We start from the raw sequence: 27059 nt of genomic DNA on the forward strand, positions 1-27059 counted from the left end.
CTTTCTATCCCTGGCCCAAACGAAAGCGCTGAAGACTTTGGATGATACCGGAGGAGCCCTGTTTAGGCAGGTGTGTCCAAAGGAGCCAGGCAGGCAGTCCAACCTGGAGTGAAGGCCCCAAGCAAGCAGCCCACAGCTGCCCCAGGGCCCTGGGAAGGTGAGCTTCGGGGAAGTGGGAGGGCAAGTCTGGAGTTCCAGAGTCCGATAGTTATACTTTATAGGAGCAAGAGGAGGGGTATCAAGGCTCCAGAGTGCGGGTGGAGTTGGAGAAGGCACCCTCCCACGCCAGCCTGGGGTCTTAACCTCCACCCACTTTCAACTTTTTGCTGCTCCCGTTAGATGGCGCTCAAGACTTTCTAACCATTTGTGAAAGTGCTCCTGGCCCGGAACAAAAAGAGCCGTTGGGAGTGAGAGTGTGTGGAGTGGGCGTGCGCGGAGAGGGGGTGGGGTGGGGAGGGGGGCACAAGGCGCGGGCGTCGCCTGGCACCACGAGGAGCAGTCACGGGTCAGCTGGCCCCGGGCGGGGGTGCATCCCAGGCAGGGCCTCCTCCGCCGCGGGCCCAGAACTTTCGCTGCTTCCTCCCCATTTCCCACCTCGGGTTTTCTCCTGGGCCCGGCTCTGGAGTCAAGCAGATGGGTTTCGGCCTCAAGAAGCCCGGGGACCGCACACCATGCCAGGCCCTCTGAGCTCTGGAAGAAAGAGGCCGGGAATTGAGTAGTGGAGCTGGGGTTCAGATCGATCCTCCCCACGCTCACCCCACACGGGTTCTGATCCCTCAAGCCCCAGCTCTGCACACCAGCCCCGGCTTTCTTCCAGAACTTGGGGCAGGTGCTCTGCAGTGAAATGGTTTCTCAGTGTGAGGTTTTGTAAGTTCGCTGAGTGCCTGTTTCCAACAAGACAGGACAAACTTTCTTGTCCCCGGGGCCGATGATGCCCGAGTGAAGTCAAGCCACCTTCCTTTTAAAATCATGAAATGAAAGAAAAAAAACGAAAGGCCCTGGAAACCCTGAGGCGTTAGAAGTGTGACCCACTCATTTTCAAATGATTATGTAAGGAGTGATCAGCTTTCCACTGTTCACCTCTTCCCTTACACGGTACAAGAAATGTCTTGACAGTAGGCGAGCGGGTACTCTGGTCCTTCACTTCTCCGTCGGTCGGAGCACTAGGAGCTGTGCGCCCCGGCCACCCCTAGGACTAGAGGGAGCGGACACCTTCCTTTGTGAGTTCCCTTGACTGGGAACTTTCCCGCGCGGTGGATTCCCCTTTAAGAAAGTAGCGATTGCTATGAATATTTAATGCGGAGCTGAAGCCCGTCGGGCCGAGAGGGAGACCCGGCCCGCTCTCTGCGGCCGGGGCGCACAGCTAACTCATCCCCACCCGTCCCGCCAGGGTAAGATGCGGAAGACGAGGGTTTGCGGGGAGGAAAAGCTTAGCGGAGCAGGACTGGAGACCAGGGGACCCGCTCGGGTCCAGCAGGCTGGCGCGGGTTATTTCCATAAGAAAGCGGCAACCCAGCTGGAGGCTGCGAGGCTGCCGCTCTCCCGGTGCCTCCTTGCCCCCACTGCCCGCGACTGCCCGACTCAGGCTCCTCTGGATCCCGAACTTAGGCAAGCGCTGCGGTGTGGGTTGGTGTTGCAGAGACGTGGCCTCCAGAGTTGCCCGACTCGGACCCGTTTCCAGTCCGGAGGGAGTGGACCGACCGTGTGCAGGGTGAGTTCAGGGCGCTGAGGAGCCAGCACGGGACGAGGAGAGCGCCGGGAAGCTAGCCCGCACTGGGCACCCTGGGTCACCGAGTCCTGCGACGGACTCTGAAGCGGGGTGTGGGTGGGAGTGCTGGGAGAAAGCCCCTGAACCCAGAATGCCTGCCGGGTGCTCTTTCAAATCCCCAGAGCTTTCGCTTTCAGCGGGTGACCCTTTTCCTGCGAAGGGGTGGAAAGTGAACTTGGTCAGACACTTGGTCTTACGAGTGAGGCCGTTCTTTCTGTTTACACTAAGTTTCTTCGATGCTTTTAGCTTGCACGATAGCCACGAATCTTCAGCCCAATCCCTCTCTCTCTCTCTCTCTCTCTCTCTCTCTCTCTCTCTCTCTCTCTCTCTCTCTCTCTCTCACACACACACACACACACACACACACACACACACACACACACACACACGGTACTTTATGACCTCATCTGGAGACATCAAAACCTAGATCTGTAGTGTTTATTCTTAGTGTACCAAAAAGCAGAGGAACGAATGTGTGAGACAGATGTCTGTCTGCACTTTGCCTTCTGCTGGGGAAAGATGCCTGAAAATGACTAGCTTCCTTTTACAGATTCTGAACCACCTGTATTTTGCCACAAAACTAAGTTGGGTCACTAATAAAGTATCAGTTACATGGATCAACAAAATACCAATTATGCCTATTAACGACCTTATTACTTATGGTTATAGCTGGGAACTTCAAACTCGGTCAATATAATCAAGTGATATCTAAAATCGGCTGCCTAAGATTTTTACATCATCTGTTCTCTTGCACACCCAGGAAGTTAGAAGGCTAGAGATGAGGTTTTAAGGAGTTGGTGTATATTCGTGGTCAATGCTGCATTCGTTTCTTTCAGTAAACTTCGTTGCTACTTCTGCTAAATAATGGGACCTTGATTTCTGATTCTGTCAAGTTATGCAGAGTGTAATTGATGGTGGTGGTTACAACCGACTTGGTTGGGAAGTGGAATTGGGGCAAGGTGAGGGTACACTCTCTTCCAGCAGTCTGGTTATGGTGAAAACCGGAGGCCATTTAAAAGAACAAGTTGTTTTTATTTCTACTTCAGCTGGGGTAATGCCTGCCGGGGTGGGGGTGGGGAGAAGGAGAGAGAGTGAAAGATGCTGAAACTAAACAGCAAAGAAGAAAATAAAGAATTGGTGCTATGTTTTTAGTGTTCCTCTTTGCTCGTGGGTGGAAATGGCTTTTGGTGAGTCATAGGTAAGGAGCGTTGTGGCTGTCTGAAGAGGGGAAAGGGTCAGGAGTTTATCAGTTGTGAGGCTACTGTGTGGCTGGGCCTGCTTCTTCCAGGAGGCCATCTGGCACGTCTCTTTGCCAGCTTCTTGTTACCCCCAAGTGGAAATCCATGCTCGGTTGTGTGTAAGGGAGGCATGGAGCAAAGGAGGAAATTAAATTGAGTCCACAGTAAGAAAAAGGATGGGGGGGGGGTGACTTCCAAAGGTCCTTCTACCTCTAGGAAGCAGGTGAGCTGAGCAGTTGAGCGGTTGGAGGGGGCAGTTTATCTTGGGATGTACCTCTGCTCGCACCCTGGCTGTCTAGAGCATTGGGAGTGTTGGGGGCAATGAGACTGAAGCCTGTCTTGCTCAATACATCTGCCCAGCTCCTCGGCCCCTGGGTGGAAGCCCATAGCACCAGCATGCATCTGGTTCTGATGTACCTGCCAGGGTGGTATGGACATAGGCTGTGTGGCCCACACTTGACCTGCTTGGGATTAGCAGACCCTCTGCTCAGCAGCACTAAAGCTTTTGATTATTTCGGAGCACTGGGTGGCCTCTTCCCCGTCTGTGAAGCCCATGGACCCCCTCCATACTTCTGTTATGTCAGAGTTAATTGCCCGGCAGTGGGGTGTCACTCATGGCGGGATGGCCAAGAAATGCTGCAGGGAAGGACAGTGTCCTCAACAGGTAAGAGCATGGCATGGGATTCTCTTCCTCTTTAGCTAGCCAGAGGGTCCTGAAACCGAAACGTCTTTTGAATGGGATAGTCCTTGGCATTTTCTCTTCAGTGGTTCCCCATGGACAACCTCCCCCCCCTTTTTTTTTGCCTACCTTAGGCTGTAGGCACCCTGAGTGGGGTCCTGAAAGTATAACTAGTGTTGCTTTCAGTGGGCTGCTCATCCCAGGGGCACAACTTAACACGAGAGCATCCAGGTCAGAAGCAAATGTCCTCTGTTCCTAAGCGTCCTGGGAACAAATTCCCTGCCGATGCCATGAAAGAGTGAACAAGAGGCAGGACTCCTCGTGGCTCTAGAGCTTTCCTACCAAGTCCGTGGTGGAGTGGGACAGGACTTGGGAACAGGGAAATTAAAAAAAAAAAAAAAAAAGCAGTCAGTTGCCTTTTCTGGAACTAGGGTAGCTTCGGATAAATTGGAGACCAGGAAATCCTGCTGATAAAGAGAAGGAATGACGTTCCCCAGGTAGGATGGCTCTGTGGTCTAATCCACTTGTTCTGAGAGTTCTAGGATTCCGTGGTAGAAGAAAGACCAGGGCTCTCACTAAACAGGTCCTTACACCCGCTGCCCCTCCACCCCCCACCCCCCCACCCCCCACCCCCGCGCCCCTATCCAAAGAGATCCACAGCACTGGGCTCTGAACGGACCTGCCTCTCAAGACACCTGGTGGGAGAACCTGGGGTTTCTCCAACTTGCAAGCTTTCAAAATAGACAGGAAAGGAAGGGAGAGCCCCCATCTTTCAGATTAAGTCTCTTTAGGATCAGAAAACTTATCCATTACTATAGCATCCTTAGCATCCTCATAGGTGGCCCTTATAGGTTGTTCAGGATGCAAGGTAAGCTAGGAGGAGGCTGGCCTGTTCAGAGCAACCCAAGTATATGTTTTCTAAGAAAAAAACAAAACAAAAACAAAACTCTGCAGCTTTAAAGATTTTCCCTAGCTAGAACCCATCTACTTTTATCAGGGTCTCATACAGGCAACCAGAGCCAGCTTCGTCTCTTTTTTTGTGGCATGAGGTTGCATTTTAGGAGGGCTCATTTGATCCTGTTTGCAGCTAGTGCCTCTGTCCCTGTCCTCACCTGGGTCTTTATATGAAAACTCCGCATGTAAGATCTTTACTTTTTTTTTTCTATTCATTTTGACTAGAAAATTTGACAAGGCATAGACACAGTAAGTTTCATGAACCACATTGGGCTGATCTACCAAAAGGCGTCTCACTTGTATTTGGATATAGCCAAGGGTGGAGTGCTGTATCACTCACTGCCTCCTGAAACCTCACCAAGACTTTCTCACTGGCAGAAATTTCTAGAAAATCCTCCTGAGGCCATTCCTGGGGTGGCGCAGAGCAGCCCCGGCCTGTGAGGAGAAGGGAAAGGGGGTGAGGAGTCATGAGGGTTAGTTTGGGGAATGGGGCTCCTCTCTGTACCTCAGGGGAGCTGGGAGGCTCCGCTGGACAGGAGGTCTATCTATGTCAATCTCTCTGAGCTTCTGTTTGGGTTGAGTTAGGAAAGGAGACACCTTTTCTAAAAGGGGGAGTCACAGTCACTGACCATACCTCACACACACTTGTCAAACCTTTTCCTAAAGTTGCATCCTCACCCCCTGCCCTGTCATGGGAGGAGTAACATCTCAGGAGTTTTTGTACCTGCTCCTGGCCCTGAACTCCCGGCTCTGGACTTACCATTGTTTTGTTTGTTGTGCACTGAGTTCCAACCTGTAATTCCTGAAGTGATGCTGCTATCACTGACTTGGAGGGGAGTGTGGGAGCTGCCCCTGGAGCTTCAGTGTGGGGACGTAAAGCTATGGTCTTTAAGGTAGTTTGTTGTGAATGTTTCTTTCTCTTTTTCCCTCACCTGCACCGGGTAGATTCCAATCCTGCCAGACTCTCGGTGCTAAATCAACGACCAAGTCATGGGCTTAACAGCTTAGAGATGCCTACCTAGTCTCTGTGGGTCCCACCTCATGGTTACGGGGGTGGGGGGGGTAGGGGGGTGGGGGGGTGGGGATGGGGATGACCTCTCTTCTGCAGCAGCCCGCTCTTTCCTTTCACAGGCCACACTGACTCAGACACCCACCTAATCCAAAGAGCCTTCTCCATTTGTGAGCCTTCCTCCTCTTACTCAGCAGGGAGGCTTGCTTCTCCAAGTCACAGGGCAACTCTCAGACAACCAAGAGTAAGTCACGTCTCTCCGTGGGGCTTGGGCCTCAGCCTTGCTGAGCTGTCTGGGAGATCAACTAGAAATAAGTCCCCAAAGGCCCAAGCACAATCATTCACCCAAGCCCCTAGAGGCTTGTGGAATAACGGGGTTCTTAGGCTGGGCCCCTGGGTAGCTAGCCACACATCATTGACATCTTCCCCCTCTCAGAATAATCAATCTGCTCTGTATCCTGGGAGCTGGGGACAGGCCTGCTAGGTGTGTGGCTTTTGAAAGAGCCTTGATCGTGGGTTTGCAGGGAGCCTTTGTTACAGCTTTGTTAGAGCAAGCCTTCAGCAGCTCTTACAGACCCCTCACCATCTCTCCCCTACCCCTGCAGAGAAGAATTTGCCTGGGATCCACTGCCTGCTACAGATAGCTTCCTACCAAATGCTGGCTCCTTCCTTAAAAATCTCTCCCCCAGGTCTGGACAGATGAACATGGTTCGTATGGCCTTCGGGACAGGGCCCTCCACCCTCATCCCCACAAAGTAGGCATTCCGAAAATGACCTCCCGATGTTGCTGCACATTATGGCCCAGTAGCCTGGCCAAGACGTATGTACGCCGTCCTAGCACGTCAGAGACACGTGAGATTGACACAGGGTTCAAAAGGGAGGAAGACACCTGACCTCCTCTGGTAAGGATCATGACAGAAAGAGCTGATTGAGGATGCCAAGCTCTGCACTACCTGGCTTGCGCTTGCCCAACAGCAGCCAGGTTGTAGGATTTGTGGGTACAGTTGCTTTGCACTCAGTCGCCATAAGTATACACATCCTCTTTAGCCAAGGTACAGCTTTAAGCAGGATCCCCGAAGGGTGCTCTGGCACACAGACTGTTTACATACACACCAGCTTGCATGCACAGTGTTCTATATAGCTACCCCACCCCACCCCAAGCCTTCCTATTCCAGTTGTCTTCCTGTTTCTTTTCCAGGCCCTTCTATCTGCACACATACACACACAGTCACTTGGAGAAAATCAAGTGTGTGTGTACCTCTCCCTGCAGATGGTGGATCTGTAAGGAAAGGCATTCGCATTGGGACCCCTCAAGTTACCGTTTATTTATTTCTTTCTGCCCCCAGTCAACCAGCTTGGGTTTTCTGGCAAGGGTTGGTTGGGGGAGATACGAAAGAAGTGGAGGCCTCATTCTCTGGGGGCTTTTGTTTCTCTCTGATGCCCTGGCTCACACTCCAGAACAAAGGGTTGAGGTAAGTGATTTCTCTTTTGCAGGGTTCCTCTGCAGGCATCTCTTTGAGACTCCCCAGGAGAGCCGGGGCGGGGTGGGGGGGTGAGGGGGTGGGGGGGTGGGGAGGGGCAGATCCACGGTAACTACTGCTGACCTTGCCAGCTCCTCCTCTTTGAGAAGCAGAAAGCCGGTTTCAGATGTTAGCTGCTCAGTCAGTGCCTTTGGGTGCCTACTACCTCTGCTCCCCCAAGACTGAAGAGTCGAGGCTGACAGCTAGCTACACACACCTCTCTTGTTAAAAGCGGCGAGGACAAGGGCTGGTGATTCGCCTCAGAGGTAAAGCGCTTAAAGGAACCACCCCCCACCCAGCCCCAACACACACACACACACACACACACACACACACACACACACACACCTCAAAGCTGACTCCATCTTACAGTGCTCACCTAGTATTTGCAAGGCCCTGTATTCTCATCACCGCAGAAAACAAAAAACACATGGGACAGCTATTAAATAGCTCTTGGAAGAGGTTAAAGGTCTTTCTCTTGGGGTTGAGAATTTTTAAAAGCTCTTTTGGGTAGAAATCTTCAGGGGATACAACATAGAAATCAGACTTGCTGGTGCAATTTTAAAATTTGAAAGACCCCTCTCCCTAAAAGTGTCCATTAAAAATGATTCTATTTTGTTTGCCGACTGGCCTTTTTGCCATTGTGAGTCAGGAGAGTCTCGAGGCCAAGCCACTGACACGTTTGTCTTCCTTGTGCTAGTTTTGAGGTGCTGGTCCACTTTCTGATGAGATCTATTGTTTTTCTTTAGCTGTGTGTGTGTGTTTGTGGGGGGGGGGGTGTTCAGACTTAAAAACATACATGGAAAGTTAACCCCTTCTGTGCCAGCCCATTACAGGAGTCCTTAGAGCATGCCAGCTTGGCTTCTTACTCATAGAGGTGAGCACTGTGTCTGGCCTGGGTGGAATGAGGCGATCTGACCCTTTTTATTTCAGTGCTGACACGAGAGCCTTTGGAGACCAGTATCTATCTTGTTTCAGTGTGCCAAGTTCAAGCCAATGATGCGGGGTCCACCTTCTGCTGAGAGCCAGTCCTGGAAGGCACAGCTCCTGCCTGAGCCCATGGAAGTGCATCAGCAAAAGTTATTCTTGTTCATTAAAAAAATAATATTAATAATTAAAAGATGTCTATGCTTCCCTCATGCAGTGTCTGTCTGTCCCATCACTTGCACCTTGTGATTTGTCTAATGTTAGGAACTTACAGACCCACAGCCACAGTTCAGATGTGTCCTGTGCTTTACTTCCTAGTCACTGAGTCGTGTGGACGATTTACACTTGATTTGCCTTCGCCTGGACTGTTCTCACCATAGGGTGGGGGAATGGACCGAATTAAAAAGATCAGTCTTGTGCCCCAAGTAAGTGACACAGCCACAACTGCTTCCTGATCCCCCCTGTAAGAAGGAGGCGTCCCATAGACCGGCCCCCAAGCTCTGGAAACTGACTTTTACAGAGATCTTTCCCCCACCCCTGAACTCATAGCCAATTCCAGTTCTGTAAATTTCCCTGTGTTCCCATGCAAATCGCACGTGCAGAGGGTCACTGTCACCTCCTAACCCCCACTGGGCCACACCGCTGACGCCTAACACACAACCAGAGAGTCAAAGAGAAAGCAAGACTCTTCTCATGTATTAGAAGGTTATTTCATAGTCGTACTTAATGGGTCCACAGACAGCAACTCGCTACTTGTTTTCAAGAAACAGGTACACTTTCCCCTTCTTTTAAAAAAGCTAACAATGTTTCCAAAGCAGAAGGGAAATTACCGAGGTCCATTAGCGGCTTACATACAGACTCTGGCTGGTCTGGGGGAAACTATATTTCTAAATAAACAGCTCACTGTTTATTATGTGTGTGTGTGTGTGTGTGTGTGTGTGTGTGTGTGTGTGTGTGTGTGTGTGTGTGTGTTTAATTCAAAGGGGAAAAAAGGGAGCTATATTGTCTTGTTAACACATCCAAGAAGAGAGGGTATAACTCATTTCCCCTTTTGCTTCCCCCAAGTCCTGGACTGCATCTAGTTAGTTGCCAGGTTCCCTATTTCTGCCTGCTAGGATGACCTGGGGACACGCCACTTCTCTAGTTTCCAGTTTGCAAAATTTTAAGGGCTGCAGGGGGCTGGTTCTCTGGGAATATTACCAGAACCTCTGTGTGTGTGTGTGTGTGTGTGTGTGTGTGTGTGTGTGTCACGTGCGCGGGGGTGGGGTGGTGGTGGTGGTGGTGGTCACATTCGCCACTGTTTTATCTAAAACTAAGCCCCCCTCACATTTTGTGAGCTTCGAAGCAAAGTCAGCAGGCGCCTTCCCTGGTGAGACATTGGGTGCACACTAGCCATTGGTATTCTGTCAGTGCGCAAGCCCGCAGAAGACATCAGGTATGGTAGGCCTGGGGCTCCCTAGTGTCCGAGCTGAGAGCCGCTTCAGGTGATCAATCACACACAGGATCTAGCAACAGGCTGGCCACTTCGGCGTCCTTGTGGCCCAAGAGAAGCAAGCCAAGGCCTGGTCCAAGTGTCCAGGGCTACTCAAGAGCTCCACGCTGAGAAAGGCCTGCAAGGGCCCCAACGGCCCAAAACTTCCACAAAGCATCCAGCCCTGACCCCCGCTGCTCCACAGTCCCAGCAGCCAAGACTCTCATACACTCCCAAACAACACGACCTGCCTGCACAAGGTCATTCTGCTCTGACAGCTTCGCCCTCCACTTTTGGAATGTTGCAAAAGAAGTCGTTTGAACCCCTGTCCTGAAGCAAAGCATCCTTTGGGAGAGGCACAAAGTTTGCCCCTTGAATACAATAAATCTCAGGCTCTAGTCCGAGGCCTGGGCCACAGTCTTTGAAGACCCAGGGGGTCAAGAGTCTTTACTTTGTCAGGGGCCCCAGGATCCAGGGCTCCAGAGCACCAGGGAGGAGGATTTCTGGGAAAGTTGGGGTCAGCGAGGCCCTGAATTCGACCCCTCTATCAAGCGATCAGGAGGCGGACTCACGACCCCAGAACAGAAAATCCAAGAACAACAGGCGTTTCTGCTTTGCTCCCCACACGCCTGACAAAAAGTGATAGCCAGACCTCCAAACTTAGGCCGTCAGAGCCTTCAACAACTTCTCCAGCCTTTCAAGGAAACTTCAAGAACTTTTCCTGCCTGCACTCTCTTTTTCTCAGGCTTCCTCTAGCCAGGGGGCTTGTGGATTACTTCCTCAACTGCCACGGGTCTCGAAGGTGCCCAAGGCCCGAGGATCTCCACAATAGCAATAATAGTACTGAGTTGGGGAAGAACTAGAGAAAAGAGTAGAAATGTGGATGAAAGGGGACATTTCAAAAGGTTTCAGTTGACACTTATCAGTAACCTCGACAGACAACTCCATTTAAAAAAAAAAGAAGAAGAAGAAAATTTACTACTGTTCTTGAAAGCCGTTATTTTTTACATCGCTTTTAGGAAGATAGATGAACAAAACATCACGTTTCAAGCCATTTTGATCTGTAATTAAATGGCAGGATCGGTTTGTATTCTCCTACGGCTTTTACAGAAGTTGCAGTGATCCAAAGTCGGGTTGCTGTGTCAGAGTGGCATTTTTATTAATGAGAATACAAAAAGCTTGCATATTCTTAGCCCGGCTTGAATTTAGTTGCTAAGCAACCGGTGTATGGTAATTCATCCGCGAAATTTAAATCTTTGAGAAAGGATCCTGCGTTTTTTGCTGAATGGTCTCCAGGAGGAGAGCAACTTGTGGGACCCGCAGCAGCTGCCACGGTTTGACTACCGGGGCCTTGCTGGGCCGAGCCTGGTCTGGGCCGCCCGGCGGCCACTGCCACCACCCCACCTCGGCTCCCAGCGCGGCCCTCCCTCTGGGAGAGAAGCGGGCTTTTGGCTGCCAGCTGCCTCAGCCCCTCCCGCTCGCCTCCAGTGCTCGCTGGTTTTCACCTGAGGCAAGCCTTCACCTGGCTGAGTCGCCAGTTTCCCTAGGGCTTCCCAGTCCAGACCTGACTATGAATTTTCCCATCCCTTCCCTTTGCTCGCGTGTACACGCGCGCGTACACACACACACACACACACACAGAGAGAGAGAGAGAGAGAGAGAGAGAGAGAGAGAGAGAGAGAGAGAGAGAGAGAGAGAGGAGCTGCCAGGAGACTGCCTGTTGCCCTCTTCCCAGACCCCTCTGAGGTCACTTCCAGAGCCCACTCTTCCTCGAGGAAAAGCGGGCTCATCAAGAACGCAGCCCACAGCCCACAGCCCACCAGAAGGCCAGGCCGCCGCCGCTGGCCGGCAGTGACATCATAGACTCCTGCTCGCCAAGTTCGCGCCCACATTTTAGGATACAGGAACAAACACGGATGTGGAATCAAGAATGAAAGAGAGAGTAATCTAATTAATAGGCCATGAGCCAGGCTAACAAAATCAAAGAATCTGATTACACAAGTACCCCTCTTGCTATCTCCGCCTCCCCCCCCCACCCCCTGCTCTTCCAGACTCCTCGCTATTTCCTTCCCTAGGCTGGAAAGTTCAGGAGGTAAACACAGAGCCCTCTGATTTCCTTATTGAAATCAAGATCAAGCCTATCCTGGGGCTCCCGCAGCCAAGAGGTCACATGGGTGACCTTCAGGCCCTGGGACTAAGAACCCCGAGGAATTGAAATGGCCATCCAAGCAAAGCAACCGAAAGCCAAGAGCTCTCTGGCTGGTCCAGTGAAGCCAGGGCCCCCCAACTCTCTCACGCACCACTGCTAACAACACCTGCACTCATTACTTCTGTCCTCTGTAGCGGGACCGGAGAAGGGGGGCTCCACCCTCGGTGGGTTTAAAAGGGTCTAAACATTTGGGTTGTTGTGGTTAAGCCTAGCACTACTTTTTTTCTCTCTTATCACCTGCTCGGGGTCACTGGAAGACTCTCGCTTGCCTTTCTCTCCCCTTCCCCAACGCAGAAATACAAGCACAGCCAGATGTTGGGGTTTTATCAGCGTCTGATCCCTACAGCCAGCCTCGTGCACTTCGGGGAAAGAACAATGTTCTTTAACAGCTTTCCATTTTAAGGGGGCGGGGGGAGCAGGCCCACATCCTAAATAACTAATTTCAAGACTTGTATCTAGTGCCAATACCTGTTGCTTTTATTTTAGAGTTGATTAATTACCCTGGAACTTGGGCAAACTAAACTCCATGTGGAGAGAACGTTTCTTCCTTCAATTTAGTTCTGAAAGCTACAAGTTATTGATGGCTCTTATTCTATTTACATACAAATTGGTGCAAATATGCCCATCTCTTTAAATGCATTTTGTATAGATATATAAAAGTGTCATTTTTGATTTAGCTTGAAGACGTTGATCATTTATTACAAAAATAAACGAATAAATACAACAATATATTGTTGTTTCCAACAGGATAAATACTTTACAAATATATAATTTAAAAAGCAAATTTAATTGTTAAAATTATTTAAAATATTACACTCATTGATAAAACTATGAAGAGTATATACTGCATTTGATATAAGAATCAATTATTCTCTGAATGTTGAAAACCATTCATACAAAACAGATCATGAGCATGGTAATGAGCAAACACTGGAGGCCACGGGGAAGCAAAGGGAATCTCTAAGATCAATAATGGACACTTCTATTTTTTTTTTTTTTAAGAAAAAAGAGAAATAATCCTTGGCTAATAATACTAAGGAGGAAAAAATGCAGAGCAATAACAGCAATGTGACTTATATTTTTAAATACAACTTGAATTATTTATTGGACAGAATTGTCAGGGGAGGATGACTGGGTGGATGAGGTGATCAAGGCTTGGTTAATGGCTCAAGAGCCGCAGTCTACTGTAAAGTACAAATGGGCCTAGTTTGAAACTAGCCAGGCTGATGGGACAGAACTTCGTCCCTTTCCTTTGGATTGGAAGGGGAGGAGAGGGATGGGCTGAAATGGAGGCGACAAATGGGCAGTTTACGAAGCACAAGACGCTTGTGCCGCAAAAGAACACAATGACCAAATTCATTAAAAAGATCTGGTGATACGTAACAATATTTTCATTATTTACATGTGTAACAATATGAGCCTTAGCACAAAAATCTCTCACTTTATATCTTCTCTGTTGTGTTTCAACCGTGAAGTTCATTTTGTAAATACATTCAAAGGGTTGACTTTAAAAAAAGAAAGCAAGAAAGAAAGAAAGCAAGAAAGCTTAAGCACCAGCATATGTTACAAAACGCCAAAATGACAGACAAGCTACCTTGCTGGCACGGCTTCTTCACCCCTCAATCAAGGGCTTCTTCCAAAATAATCAGCAAAGGTTACTCCTTAATAAAAAATGGTGTAAAAAAAAATCTAATGTTAGCTCCCTTGTCCTCAGCTAAATCAAGTAAGTAGATACCTCCTGAAAATTTAAATAGACCCATTCCCCCATCTAATCAAGCACCATTATTACAGGAGGAAAACAAAACAAACCCCCTCCAGGAAAAAAAAAAAAAAAACAACAAAACCAACAACAAACCTTCAAGCTTCCTCTCACAAGCCAGTGATGTGCACCACCTACAAACAACCTGCCCTATCCCCAGTTTCCAGCCAGGCCTTCTTGGCTTACCCTTATGGTCCTTCAAACAACAACAACAACAACAACAACAACGCCCAGAGAAAAATGATGAGGACCCTCACCCACTCCAAGTTGTTCCTAGGGAAGAGGGCAATAATGGTAGCAGGAGAAACAGAAAACAAGAACACAGAAGAAAGTAAAATGTAGCTTCTGATCGACAGCCCCCCCTCCCCCGTTTAATAAATATGGCCTTTTTCAGATTTCACAAATCAGAATGATTGTGATTTTTTTTTAAGTACAATTTAATCCCTAAAATAATGCAACCCAATACATGGGTATCTGGCTGGGCTTGGTTTGTGCTACAGGGTCTGTCTGGGAGAAATAACTGTTCCTTAGTCTCATAGTTTCCCAGGATTTTTAAATCCCTGAATCTATATTGGAGGTGTGTGTGTGTGTGTGTGTGTGTGTGTGTGTGTGTGTGTGTCTATATTAGGTGACAAAATTAGGCAAAAAGTAAGTGGTAGCTGAGTGAGACTGGGGGAAACTCACATAAAATCACTGCTTTCTCACTCCCTCAGTACTTAAAAAAAAATACATACAATACACAGGGACTCAACCAGCCAGAGGCTTTCTCATCTTTAGCACTCACACCCCGAGGCACTACATTTTCATTTTTCCATGTTGTAAATACTGATATATTAACTTGATAAATGTGACCAGTCTGCAGGGTCTTATCTAAAAAGTGACTTAAAAAGCTAAAGCCCTCAGCACTGGTATAGAAGATGAAGAATCATGCTTCCGGAGGACCAAACCACAGAAATGGGGAGCCCCCGAGTCTGAGCTGGTCACAATCGAAGTACAGAGTCCAGCAGGGCTCTGTACTGACTTCTTTCATGAAAAGAATACGAAAGAAAAGCAACCATAAGCTTAATAACTGAAATTTAATCACATATAGGTATCAATGGGAAGTAATTGATATCAAAATACTTCAATGATTTATAAGCTATCCTTCGCAACTATTGATCTTCGGGGGGGGGGGGGAAGAAACAGGGATGTATTGGAGGGTGAGAGAGAGAGAGGCTGAACTATGAGGGGCTGTATTTACCATGATTGACCTGGTGGCTATATTTTCAGTGGTGATGTAGCTAGCTCAATTATGCAATTCAAAACAGGTACCTTCAAGAAAATGGCTAGTAGTTATAGATCACTCAGTAAAAACACCAGAGACACCGAAACTTAGAGTAAGGAAAATATTGTGAGATTTATGGATCAGCAAGGAGCAAACAACCACTCTTGCTAAAGCACAGATGTTTTCAGCAACCCTAGCCTGCTGTGGAGGTTTCCAAACACACCTTTGTGTGGGGGAAGCTCTGCTCCCTCAATGCTATGACTTAAGGATCTGCATTAGTAAAAAAATATTTTCTAGAGAACTCTTTTCTTCCCACACAGTGTTGATGCATCAGACACAGACTATTTCATTCTAACAAATTTATTTTCTCAATCAGCTCTTACGGAATCACTACTCAAATTAAATTACAATCAAAGGATCACATCAAAAGATACCCTTATTACCTAACAACTGTCCATATTTTCATTTCATTTTGATTTGTGCTCGTCTGAAAAAAACACGTAATACAAGATCTGGGGAAAAATAAATTACCGTTTTGCAGCAGTTCATAAGTATTCTGAATAAAATATTAAAAGAAGTCATTTAATGAAAATATAAAGCAAATATTTTTAGATCAACAACGGATCTAACGATTCTATATTGCCGTCATTTGAAAAGTCTGTTTATTAAAACCTACCAAAAACACTGCTTGGAAATGGCAGTATTACATAATCACATCCGCAGCACCCATTCAATCAAAGTTGGCAACGGATTGAGGGCAGAAGTCAAGGGAAGTGCGGCGGCTGGTGCTGTCTTTCCACACCCTTTTATTCGGAGTCAGTCCAGAAATAAAAAATAAAAAAATGTTAATAAAAAAAATATTAGCGGTGGAATCTTTAGGCAGGGTCCACCCCGAGTGGCAGTCGGCAAAGCCCGGGTTCGGTGGCGGTGGCCTGGCCTCTCTGGGCCGGCTCATAGGCTGGGCCCTGGCCCTGGCTGCTGTGCCCTCTTCACTGGCGGCTGGATGCGCCTGGCCTTTAGCCTCGCTTAGCCCGGGCTCTTTCGCGCTGCTGCTTTTATTTCCAAGGTTACTGCGAGGATGCTTTCTTTTGGCTTTCCTATTCAGTCTGTGAACTTCAGAAATTGTGACTCTCCCCCGCCCCTCCCCAGACTCTGTTTCTCCTTCCTTCCCATTTCATAGTTGACTTATTTGTTCCCCAAAGACTTTAATATGGCCAAGAAAAACACTGTCCTGGAGTAGAGTCAGACCTGGACGAAACCTGGTGCCGTCTTTCTTTTCAGGTCGCTCCCAATAAAGTTTCCATGGATCTTTTAGGCAGCCCTTTTGGAAGAAGTGGAAGGAAGGGAGGCGGGTGTCTCTCTTGTCTCAGAGGAGAGGAAGAAGCAGGTGTTCTCCACCGACGCCGTGAAGGACATCTCAGGGTGGACAGTACCTCAAGAGTGCAGTTTCGGTGCGTTAGGCATCTTCAACCTTCTTTCAAAACAGAAACAAAACACCACCAGAGTATAAACGAGATGTCCCGGGTGCCCCCTTTCCTTCTTCTTCCGGTTTTGTTTGTTATATATGCATATAAAACAGTCTTGGTATTTATTATGCTTTATTTTTTTTTTTTTTTGGTCCCTCCATCCTTGGACTTCAAAAAGAGTCTCCTCGGTCGGTGTCTCCCCAGTCGTTCTCCTCCCTCCTATGGGCCGTGGCACGCCTGTCTTTGGGCGGAGGGGAGGCGGCCGAGACGCACTGGCCCGGGCCAGGTGCTGGGTCTGCGCGGCGGCAGCGGCGGCGGCGGCGGCGGCGGCGGCGGCGGCGGCAGCGGCAGCGGCAGTGGCGGTTCTTGGCGGCGGCTCGGAGAACGGCGGCGGCGGCGGCGGCGGCGGCGACCGTGGCGGTGCTGACAGCGGCTGCGGAGGTGGCGGCGGCGGCCCTCTTCGCGCTGCGCGCCCCCCGGGCCTTCACTGCACGCTGGTCTGCAGCCCGTGGTGCGGCGGCGGCGTGTCAGCGCTCACGGTACCCACCTGCGAGTAGACATCGTCCGGCGTCTGCTGCTGGATGCCCGGGGGCGTCATGCGTTTCTCTTTTTGGCGCCGGTTGCAGAACCAGACCCGCACGACCTCCTTTTCCAGCTGCAGGCTGTCGGCCAGGTTGGTGATTTCCTGCGCCGAGGGTTTAGGGCACTTGAGGAAGTGGCTCTCGAGCGCGCCTTTGACGCTCACCTCGATGGAGGTCCGCTTCTTGCGCTTGCGGCCCTGGGCCGCGATCTTGTCGATGCTCGTGGGGCTGCCGGTGCTCGAGTCCGCCTCCTCCAGCCACTTGTTCAGCAGCGGCTTGAGCTTGCACATGTTCTTGAAACTGAGCTGCAGGGCCTCGAAGCGACAGATGGTGGTCTGCGAGAACACGTTGCCGTAGAGCGTGCCCAGAGCCAGCCCCACGTCGGCCTGGGTGAAGCCCAGCTTGATGCGCCGCTGCTTGAACTGCTTGGCGAACTGCTCCAGGTCGTCAGACGTCGGCGTGTCCTCGTCCGAGTGCGGGTCGTGGCTGTTGAGTCCCGGCCCCGCGCCGCCGCCGCCGTGATGCGGGGGTCCCTGCGCGTGGTGCGGGTGCGGCGGGTGCGGGTGAGCGTGGTGGTGATGGTGGTGGTGATGCTCGGCCAGCTCGGGCGTGTCCCCGCGCACTAGCCCCGGGTGAACCAGGCTCTGGGCTCCACCGCCCGCGCCGCCGCCGCCGCCTCCGGGTCCCGGGGGCGCGCTGAGCATGCCGTTCACCGTGAAACCTCCAGGCTGGGAGTAGAGCAGACTCTGCGGCGGCGGCTGCTGGCCGCCCGCCATGGACGGGAGGTGAGCGGCGGCTGCGGCGGCGGCGGCGGCAGCGGCGGCGGCGGCGGCGGCCCCCCAGCCCCCAGGGTGGCCCTGGTGCGGGGGCGGCGGCGGGGGCCCGAGATGCGGAGGCCCGCGGTGGTGCAGCGCGGTGCCGGCGTGCAGGTCTTCGCGCCCAGCGCCACCCTTCACGTCGGGGCCCTGCGGCGGCGGCGGCGGCGGCTGCGGCGGCTGCTGTGGGCTGCCGGCCATGCCCACCGCGCTGCCCGACCACGGCGAGCTGGCTTCCACGGCGGCGGCGGCGGCAGCGGCGGCGGCGGCGGCAGCGTGGGGCAGGGCGGTGACCCACTGGTGCGCGTGGCTCAGCATATGGCCGCCGTTGCTGGCGGCCATGGCCCCCTGCATGAAGTCGCTCTGGACCATCTTGACCGAGGACGGGTCCCCCCGGTAGGCGCCCGAGGTCACAGCGGCGCTCCCGGGCTGCATGCCACCGCCGCCGCCCCCCGCCCCGCCGCCGCCGCCGCCCCCTCCGCCACCGCCCGCCCCGGCCGCGTCCGAGTGCACAATGGAGCCGGCCGTGAGCAGGCTGTTCCCCGGCAGGTAGGGGTTAGAAGCCGCCGTGGCCATGCCGCTCCGCTCCCGCCACCCCACCGCCGCCACCACCGCCGCCGCCGCAGCAGCAGCCGCGGCCGCCGCCGCCGCCGCCGCCGCCGCGCCCCCCCGCCTCCCGCCTCCTCCCCCCGCTCCTCCTCCCCCGCCCCGGGTCCCCGCCGGCCCCGCCGCCTTCGCCGCCGCCTCCTCCTCCTCCGCCGCCTCCGCCCCCGCCGCCGCCGCCGCCGCCGCGGCCCGGGGCTGCAGCTGCAAGGCCGCTCGGCAGGGCGCGGGGGTCGCGGGCGGGCCTCGGTCAGCAGCAGCCGCCGCCGCCGCAGCCGCAGCAGGAGCAGCGCCCTGGGGAGGGGGGATCGCTTCTCGGGGTGAGCTCCGTGGCCAGCCCCTTCAGGGGGGGTCGTGGTCTCCCCCCTGGCCGGGAGCAATCGGCTCGCTCCAGCAAGGCTCGCCCAGTGGGGCGGGGATCCGTACTTCGGGCGCTCTCTCCGGGCGCAGGGGCTCCGGTTGTTCCTCTTGTCCTCGTCCTCCTCGGGGCGGGTGCGGACTCTGCCCCGGCGCGGGGCTCTGTCCACCTGCTAAGCAAAGGTTTCACGAGAGACAACAAAGGACGAAGCGGTTCCTTTCTTCCTCGGCCAAATTGTGGGTGGCCAGCAACCGGGCCGCTCCTTGCTGGTCCGCTGGCTTCTCTCCCCTCTTCAGCAACACATTTCACTGTTTCCCCTTAGCATAGTAAAACTTTTCCGGTCCTTACAGGCGTGGTGGTACTGGCGGCTCGCGTCTGCGGAGTGGGGAGGCTGGCTCCTGTTCTCCCCCTCTGGTCCTCTCCTTTCAAGTTTTGTCCTGTCCTAGGAAAACTTCTTGCGATGATGCATTTCTCTGAAGTTGCTATTGCCGGAGCTCTTGGGTGTCTCTGAAACAAGAGTCCCTTTTCATTTTCCTCGCAACAGTCACGGTCTGGTGCGACATCTTTCCTTTTGGGCAGAAATTAGGAAACAAATATAACAAGGCAAAAATTGAACAGGAAAAAAAAAAAAAAAAGGTCGAATTGCTCTGTTACCTTGTTGCTGAAGGTTGGGGTTGGTGTTTTATTTTTTCCCCGGCAGTTGTCTGGAGAAGGAGGAAGAAGAAGAGTGCATTGGTGGAGATGGAGATGTGTGTGTGCATACAGGGGATCCTTGATACACAACCAACTCCTGTGGGCACGTTGGACCGCTCCTAGAGTGCCCGACGGCGGGCGCGGGCGTGCCGGGGCAGAGTTGCTGCCGGAGCTAGCTCTGCGCCCGGGTTCTCTCTTTCTCCCTGTCTCACTTTCCCTCTCCCTCTCTCTCCCTCTCTCGAGCGCCCGCTCTCGCTAGGATCTGACAGTTCGCTCTCTGTCCCTCCCTCTCAGAGCAGGGACTGTCGAATGTTTACCCTCCGCCGCAAGCGCGCACCCACCACCACACTTTCCCAAATACAAGGAAGTCGAGCACCAGGGCCCCCGCTGATTGGCTACCCGCTGGGTGATTGGCAGGCCTGGAATGACTGGCTTAGGACGCGCGGCCCCCCTTCCGGCCGTTCCGATTGGTTGCTTTTTAATTTAGGCAGAGCGTCGTAGAAGCTGGAAATCTGTCGTTCCCCAGCCTCCCTCCCCCGCGCCACTTTCCCCTCCCCGCCCCTCCCCCTCCGCCCCCGCCCCCCCCCTCCGCCCCTCCGCCACATCTTAACTCTTAGTGTCCGGCCCAAACGTCTGCGTTTCCTCCGCGGCTCCCTGCCTCCGCGATTGGTCTGGGAGGTTGGGGAGAAAGGGAAGAGAAAAGGAGAGGGCGGGGGGGGGAGGAGAAGGGGGGTTAGAAGGAAAACGAAGAGGGGGGAAAAATCGCGAAAAATAGCAGTCTACCCATTCTACCTAGACTGCGTTGTGTTGCACCCCCACCCCACGCCAGAGATTTGTAAAGCGCGCGCCACGGATGTACGGTTCAAGCTAATACCTATAGACAGATGTGTCCCCAATGGTTTCAAAGTTTCCTCTTCCCTTCGCGCGCGAGCCCCCATCTCCGTCTTGCCGGAGGTGGGAAAGGGAGGCTTGCTTCGCCCAGAGCTCCGGTGGCCAAGCTTCTTGGAAATCCGCCACTGCAACTTTGTGCAGCCGCCGCGCGCCGGCGGCGACCCTCTTTGTTTAAGTTCTCGGATGCCATCATCTGGGAAACCTGCAGCCCTGTACCAGCGCGGGGCCCGCGCGTGCGAGACGGACCGCTTGCTGCGGCTGCTCGCTCTCCCCCACCCCTCTCCCTCTCCTTCTCCCTCCTTTTCCTCCCTCCCTCCCACCCTCCTCTGGGATTCTTGCAAGTAGCGTGCGTGCCCTTGTGAGTTTGGAGGGTGCCGGTCAACGAAGCCACTCGAGGTATTTGAAAGGCAATCAGCCCGACGGTCCCCCTAGATTCATCGTAAGTGTATTCGACCCCAGAATGCTGTGACTGCCGCAGCCTGCTCAAAGGGCTCCGGTCCGCTAGCCGCGCCCTCCCCCGCTCCACTGCTGACTCGGGTGTGTGTGTGTGTGTGTGTGTGTGTGTGTGTGTGTGTGTGTGTGTGTGTGTGTGTGTGTGTGTGTTTATTGGTGGGGTTTTTACTCGCTTGCTATTCTTGGGCATGGGGGCGCTTTATTTTCCTCTTTCTTCAGGTCTCAGGTTTGCGTGGTGGCAGTGACCGACAAGTGCTTTCTCAGCCACAACCCAGCTGAAAGAGTTAAGGGGGCCGGGAGGAGGAGTGCGCCCGGTAGGCGGGAGAAGGGGGGGTGAGAGGATGAACGGGGGTGGGTGGGGGGGTGGGGGACGCGGCCAAGCGGAAACGCCGCACAGAGGAACCTCAGCGAACCAAGAAAAAAGAGAAAGTGGCAACCAAAACAAGGGCAAATTAAATCCTCCTTGGGGATTTCCAAGGAACTAACCCAATTCGGACATTCAATAAAAACACGACTCTTAATGGGGGTGCGTGTGTTTGCACCCCGCACCCCCAGCTGCAGGGTACCGGCCTGCATGCAGCCTGCCGTCCCCAGCTCGAGCTGCAGCCGAGAACCGAGAACGTAACCCCGCGGCCAGTGTGCTTTGAATATAAAGAACTGGCCTGCCTTCTCCCCCATGCATAATTCCTCTACCGAGCTCGCTCTAGGTGAACTCAGTTACTACTGTAGGAGCTCTCCAGCTCAGCAGCAGCCACGCAGCAGCCTCGGCGTGATCTCGAGATTAACTGTAGACGCGAAGCATTTATGTAGGACTGGGTCCAGCTCCTGCTTGCCGGGGTGAAAAGATACCATCGTAGGAACAGATCTAAAAGGCAGCAGTAACCAAAGCCCCAAACAGAACGGATTCTCCCCTCCTTTCCAAAAGGTTCCTTTTTATATTTATGTATGCGTATATGTATATATAAAAGATGGAACACAGATTTCATTGAATAAATCTGAGATCTCCAGGTGCAGACGTTTGAATGGTCGGTGCCAGCACCCCGTGTTTTCCTTTCCTGCCGATTTTGCTTGGATCCGGCTCAAAAACCGAAAGAGTCTCGTGGTTTTGTTTACACTGAATGGGGAGGATAGGAACAGAGCCATGGGGCCGCCTTTCATTAATATACAGTGAGGATTTTGTCTAAATTACTGCTATGAGTCTCACAGTACACGCTTTCAAAAGCCGTCTCAGGTGGCCTGATGAAACGGGATAGCGCCTCTGCAAACAGATCCACTTTCTCTCTTTGCAAGGAGGGTGTGCGCGTTCGGGAAGCCCCCCAAACGCTGTGCTCCTCAATAACAGAAACGCACTTCTGTTCCCAGGTCTGTCCCCTTCCCCCCCTTTCCATATACTTAGTTCTCAAATCGCTCCCCAGCTTCCCCCCCCCACTCCCGCCCCACCCCATCCGCCCCCTCCCTCTGCGGAGTGTGATTGTTTTGTCTGGAAAAAAAAATCCAAAGTATATAACAAGGGGAGAACAGTTAGTGCTGATTTTCATTTGCATACATTTTCATATATTTTGTTGAAAATAATAGACTAGTGAGGACCGGGCTTAGAGGAGTCAGTGTGAAGGGAAGGCTAAGGATGCGCCGGTTCTGGAGAGTAGAGAATACGCCTTCCTTCTCCTCTACCCCTCCAGGCACCTTATTTAAAAAAAACAAAACAAAAACAAAAAAACCAACAACCTTGTATTTAAAAGTCTAACCTTGGGAGTTGGCTGGGTAAGTGGTTTTTTTTCCCCCCATTTTCTTTGCTTTCTCCTTTTCCTCTGCGTCCTTTCTGGTGTATTTATTTATGTTCTTGTAGGTTTGGAAGCTTTATTTTCATTGCTTGGGAGGAGAGGGGAAGGGAAAGTGTGTCGGAGGGAGTGAGCAAGAGGAATCTGACGTTGCTAAAATAATACATAAAAAGGTGGACCGGTTCCAAAGGCCCTCACAGCAAGAGCTTTACTCTTCTGGGTGAGAGGGAGAGAGAAAGTGCTATTGATTTTAATTGTTGATTATGGGAGGGGTAGACCCCAGAAAAGAGGTGCCTAGTACGCATGGAGTGTATAAATATTTCTTGTTTGGAATTTCCCCCCAGAGAATCAAGGATGAAGAGGGAGAAGCCCGAGGTCTGTGGCTAGTGGGGGTGACTGAATTGTGAGTCTGCCTGGATTAGGACCGGGGAGCAGTAGAGTCCAGTGGAGGAGGGGGCCTGGTAACCGGAGGGTAGAGGGCTAGAGAGGAGGAAGTAATGAGGGAGAAGAGGCAGTAAGTCAATGGACCCCTGGTTAACGCTGCAACTGGGGAGCAGGCGGTGAGCTGCAGCTCCTGGCTCAGTAGTAAAAGCCCATCAGAAAGAGGGTGATCAATCAAAACTAACCAGGACATCCTGCTCTCCACTCCCCAAGGACTCTGGAGCTTCAGCATCCAAAGCACCAGATTTCCCATGTTTTCTATTTGTGACAGTCAGACCTAACCCTCCTTATCACTATCCTCGGTTTTTGGAAAATTCAAAGGTGTACTTACTTGAATAAATATGGCAGAAAGAAACAGCTATGTCCAGTCCAGGCCAGTGTGATTGTCTTACTTTAGTGACATAGTCTTGGTTTGTTCTTTTGAAGGAAGCCACATTTGGGTGGGAGGGGGTGGGGGTGGGGGTGGGGGTGGGGGGTCAAACGTCTGGAATTATGCTGCACTTTTGGATACAGAACACCTTGCAATTTAGAATTGGTAATTTATTTGGAAACAGTTGATGCTAGATCAATGCAGTGGTTTGTAATGAAGGAGGCAGAGGTGTCAGTTGGGGAGGGGCTGAGAATCACTAGGGTTTCCTCCCCTTGTTTACAGCCTGGCATCTGACTGGGGTTAACTCCGTGTGCTCCATTGGACCAGATGCCATATAGAGCTGCTCCCTGAAGATCATTTGTTTCCTTGATGGGGAACATTTCTGAGCAGAGCATATTGGTTGCCATAGAGAAAGAAATAAAAGGAAGAACACTAGTCACATTAAGCTATATGTTTGTGCACTGGGCTCTAGATAAAAGACCTTGATTCAGCTAGAGAGGAGAAGAAGCCAAACTAGAGATTTCTAGGACCACTAAAACCAGCTTTATTTTGTTTCGGACTTCTACAGTTGAAACATATAAGCTAATTTTATTGGTTGTTGTTAATTTTATATGACACGGTTTACTGAACAAAATAAACTTTGCCTAGCAATACACTATTGAGTAGTCAGCAGGGGGCGCACTGACTCGTTGTAGCAGGCACTCAGGAAAACGTAGCCAGTTCAAAAGCAAATCTGCCCTTCCGAACTTGCCAGAAGAACGCACCCCTTTACCTTTCTGTGTATGTTCAAGGGGAGAAGGGGAATGGTCGCAAAACACGGGATTTTAAAATACTAGGACTACGATCCGTTCCCTCCCCACACCAGCCATGTCTGTAAATGGCCCAGGAAGACAGAGTGTGGCAGAAATGATTCCCCATTTCTTTCCAGGAAAGTGTGGCTAGGGCTCTGTATAAAATGGGCAGAAAATCAAAAATAAATATAATAAAAACAAAAACACAGAACAGTTAAAGAATTACTGTTATGGTTACATTATAGGCTGCTTAAGAAACTATCTTTCAGGCTGGTAATGATGATTGTCTTTTTGGAATGGACTAGAAAACAAAATGATCCTGAGGTGTTATATGCAAAATAATGATCATTTCAACAGGACACAGTCTCATATTTGGGTATAACTCAGGGTCTTGGGGATATAGCAGGTACCTAGGATCTTTCACTCCATTTGATACCTAGTAGCGATACTAGCTATTTTCCTCGTACTGGTTTTAGAAGGATTTAACAGCTTTGAAAGGTTTTTGTAGAGAAAAGAAAATACAAGCTAGACAGAGGGAGAGGTAACTGTGGACTTGAACCTTTTTAGGGCAGTTAAAGAGGAGTTTTAGTGAAACACAAAAGTTTTTTTGTGCTCCAAGGATTTCTTTCTTTCTTTCTTTCTTTCTTTCTTTCTTTCTTTCTTTCTTTCTTTCTTTCTTTCTTTCTTTCTTTCTTTCTTTTTCTTTCTTTCTCTCTTTCTTTCTTCCTAATGCTGCCAGTGAAAACTGTGGCAAAGGATGAAAAAGTTCTGTAGCAAAGTAGGAAACTTCCTAAACCAGTGAAGGGCAAATCCTAGCTGGTTTTCGAGGATTTATTCAGTTTGTCTCAAACAATTTTCCCAAGGAGATTTAGAGAGTTACTAAGACAGACAAGGCCTGAGTGACTAGGGGTATGGAGCTGGCTTCCACAGCGCAGCTGAAGGCACCTGTGAATGAACGTGTCACAAAGCGTGACCTCTCTGATAGCTCTGCTACTCCTGGGGGGGGGGGAGGGGGTGGTTGTTGCCACTGCCTTCTCTTCAACTCAGCTCCAAGCCAACCAGGCTTCAGCCATAAGTTTTTCTTTGAAACTAATTTTAGTAGGTCAGGGCTGGATTGAAGCGCGACTTCGTCTAGTTTGGAAAGACTATAGGAATCATATAAGCAAGAGAGGCACACTTAAACACACTCGAATCATATGATTTTCACCCTGGACCTTTCACATTTGGAGTCAGGAAATGCACTGTCAGGTTTGTGCTAATAAAGCCAAGTGGAGAATTGAGGAAATTGTAATCTGAGCACAAGCGCTGCTTTCTTCCTGAGCTCTGCATTGCGGACAAAAGACATCTAGGGAGATTCGCTGAATGGGACAAGTCCTAAAGCTTAGCTTGCTTTGCATGCCCAGGGTTGCTCAAGGCAGTTAGGATGTATTAGCAGGCAAAGGAACTTTAAAAATTCACTCGTATGGTAAAACACTAGTGAAGCCCTTATGATTCTCTTTAGGGCGCATCCTTGGAGCTGTGATTGTCTAAGCAGCTGCTTTCCTTCCTTTCTTGAAAAATGTACTTGAAAGAACAGGGATCCCTCATGGTCTCTAGAGATTTAGATAACTTGCAGTGAAAGAAAATAAGAATTCTGGGAAAAGCAACAAGTTAATTTGAGATGAGCCGCTACTTTACAGGGACGGTGTTAGAGGTCTGTAATGACTTGGGGATGGGGATAATCAAGGTGGGTATGAATTAAGATCCAAAGTTGTGGGCAAAATCTACAGACTTAATTATTGGTGATGGTGGATTTGTATGTGTGTGTGTGTGTGTGTGTGTGTGTGTGTGTGTGTGTGTGTGTGCCAAATGAGAGAACGTAGAACATTACCTGGGTCAAATGTGCACAACATGAAATGGATATTTCCTCATTTGCTTCCATTTGACAATGATAAGGAGATCCAGTAAGGCAGCAACATGAAAACAGTTTCTCTTAGCATTATAATATTCAGCTTACCCACAGTCTGTGTTGTGTGATCTACACAAATGGGGAGGACTCTCCAACAGTGGCTTTTGGTTAGAAAAAAGACTTTATCTGTAGACAGTGAATGAGAAGTTTCTTGGTATTGCTAAGGTTTTGGAGCGTGCACCCCGCCCCCCCCCCCAGTCTCTTTGATAAACAAGTGGCTCATCTGACCTGGAGGGAGGGAGCAAATACTTAGGTTTCTTCAGTTTGTTTTGAAGGAGTAATTATGAATTTAAAGAAACTATGATGATTTACTCTAACATAAGTAGCAGCATCTCCCCCCCCCCCCCGGAACTACAGGGCATTTCTGATTGTGGGAAATTGAGAAGGCACAGTAACCTCGTCGGTAATCCTGTATGTGCTTTTGAAGCAACCCATTTCCAACTGTTTGCTCACTCTAGCCGTGTGCATGCACCTGTCAGGTCTGGTAATGCTCTCTTCCAATTGCTGGGGAAGCTGCAACTAATGGATTATTCTTGCCTGCCCTTCACCACCCTTCCTGGGCTCCCCAACATCACGGACTTTTTCAGATTTCGACTCCTAGGATTAGGTAACACAGAGCCCAACTGATTGACTAGAGAAGATGGAGAAAACATGGTTCATTAGCAGCAAATGTGGATATGTCCTAGCTTGAAAAAATATGCCAAGGTAAATTGTGTGTGTGTGTGTGTGTGTGTGTGTGTGTGTGTGTGTGTGTGATGTCTTATACAAAAACAAAGCCCAGAAATATGAACTCAGCTATACTAGAGGAAGGTCAGGTGTTTGTGTTCTTGCATCGACCCTAAAAGATCTGAGCTGCTCTGTGCCTGAGGTCCTCCTCCACCAGGCGTTGCATGTAATGCATCTAGTTTTAAAGCATCTTCTCTGGCACTGAACCAGTAGTGCTGGGGTAAAAGGAGACTTGGTGTGACATCCCAGAGAACCTGTACTTTGCTTGCATCCTCTCTCTCTCTCTCTCTCTCTCTCTCTCTCTCTCTCTCTCTCTCTCATGACATTTGACCTTAGCTACTGTCTGA

At 50.8% G+C, this 27059-nt stretch overlaps 2 protein-coding genes and 1 long non-coding RNA gene across 5 annotated transcripts in view; 2 read left to right on the plus strand and 1 right to left on the minus strand.

The window, feature by feature from the left end:
- Positions 1-1396: 1396 nt before the first annotated feature.
- On the plus strand, positions 1397-8307 carry LOC107402359 (uncharacterized). The gene is made up of 5 exons (XM_076557338.1): positions 1397-1711; positions 5843-5892; positions 6338-7434; positions 7995-8045; positions 8147-8307. The coding sequence occupies exons 1-3, from the start codon at positions 1397-1399 to the stop codon at positions 6405-6407; spliced, it is 435 nt and encodes a 144-aa protein (XP_076413453.1). The 3' UTR covers positions 6408-7434; positions 7995-8045; positions 8147-8307.
- Positions 8308-15142: 6835 nt separating this feature from the next.
- Pou3f3 (POU class 3 homeobox 3) lies at positions 15143-18287 on the minus strand. The gene has a single exon (XM_042266542.2). It carries the CDS (start codon positions 18234-18236, stop codon positions 16749-16751), a length of 1488 nt encoding a protein of 495 aa, XP_042122476.2. The 5' UTR covers positions 18237-18287; the 3' UTR covers positions 15143-16748.
- Positions 18288-20523: 2236 nt separating this feature from the next.
- Positions 20524-27059, plus strand: part of LOC107402358 (uncharacterized) — a 49311-nt gene continuing 42775 nt past the window's right edge. Inside the window, exon 1 of one of the 3 annotated variants that reach the window (XR_013046714.1) lies at positions 20524-20601. This is a non-coding gene — a long non-coding RNA (uncharacterized LOC107402358). Of the gene's footprint in view, positions 20602-20730; positions 20973-22178; positions 22420-27059 lie in introns of those variants that run through there. The other 2 variants (XR_013046713.1, XR_001579471.3) reach the window with 2 other exon arrangements.

The sequence above is a fragment of the Peromyscus maniculatus genome, chromosome 21, assembly GCF_049852395.1.
Source record: "Peromyscus maniculatus bairdii isolate BWxNUB_F1_BW_parent chromosome 21, HU_Pman_BW_mat_3.1, whole genome shotgun sequence".
Lineage (NCBI taxonomy): Eukaryota > Metazoa > Chordata > Mammalia > Rodentia > Cricetidae > Peromyscus > Peromyscus maniculatus.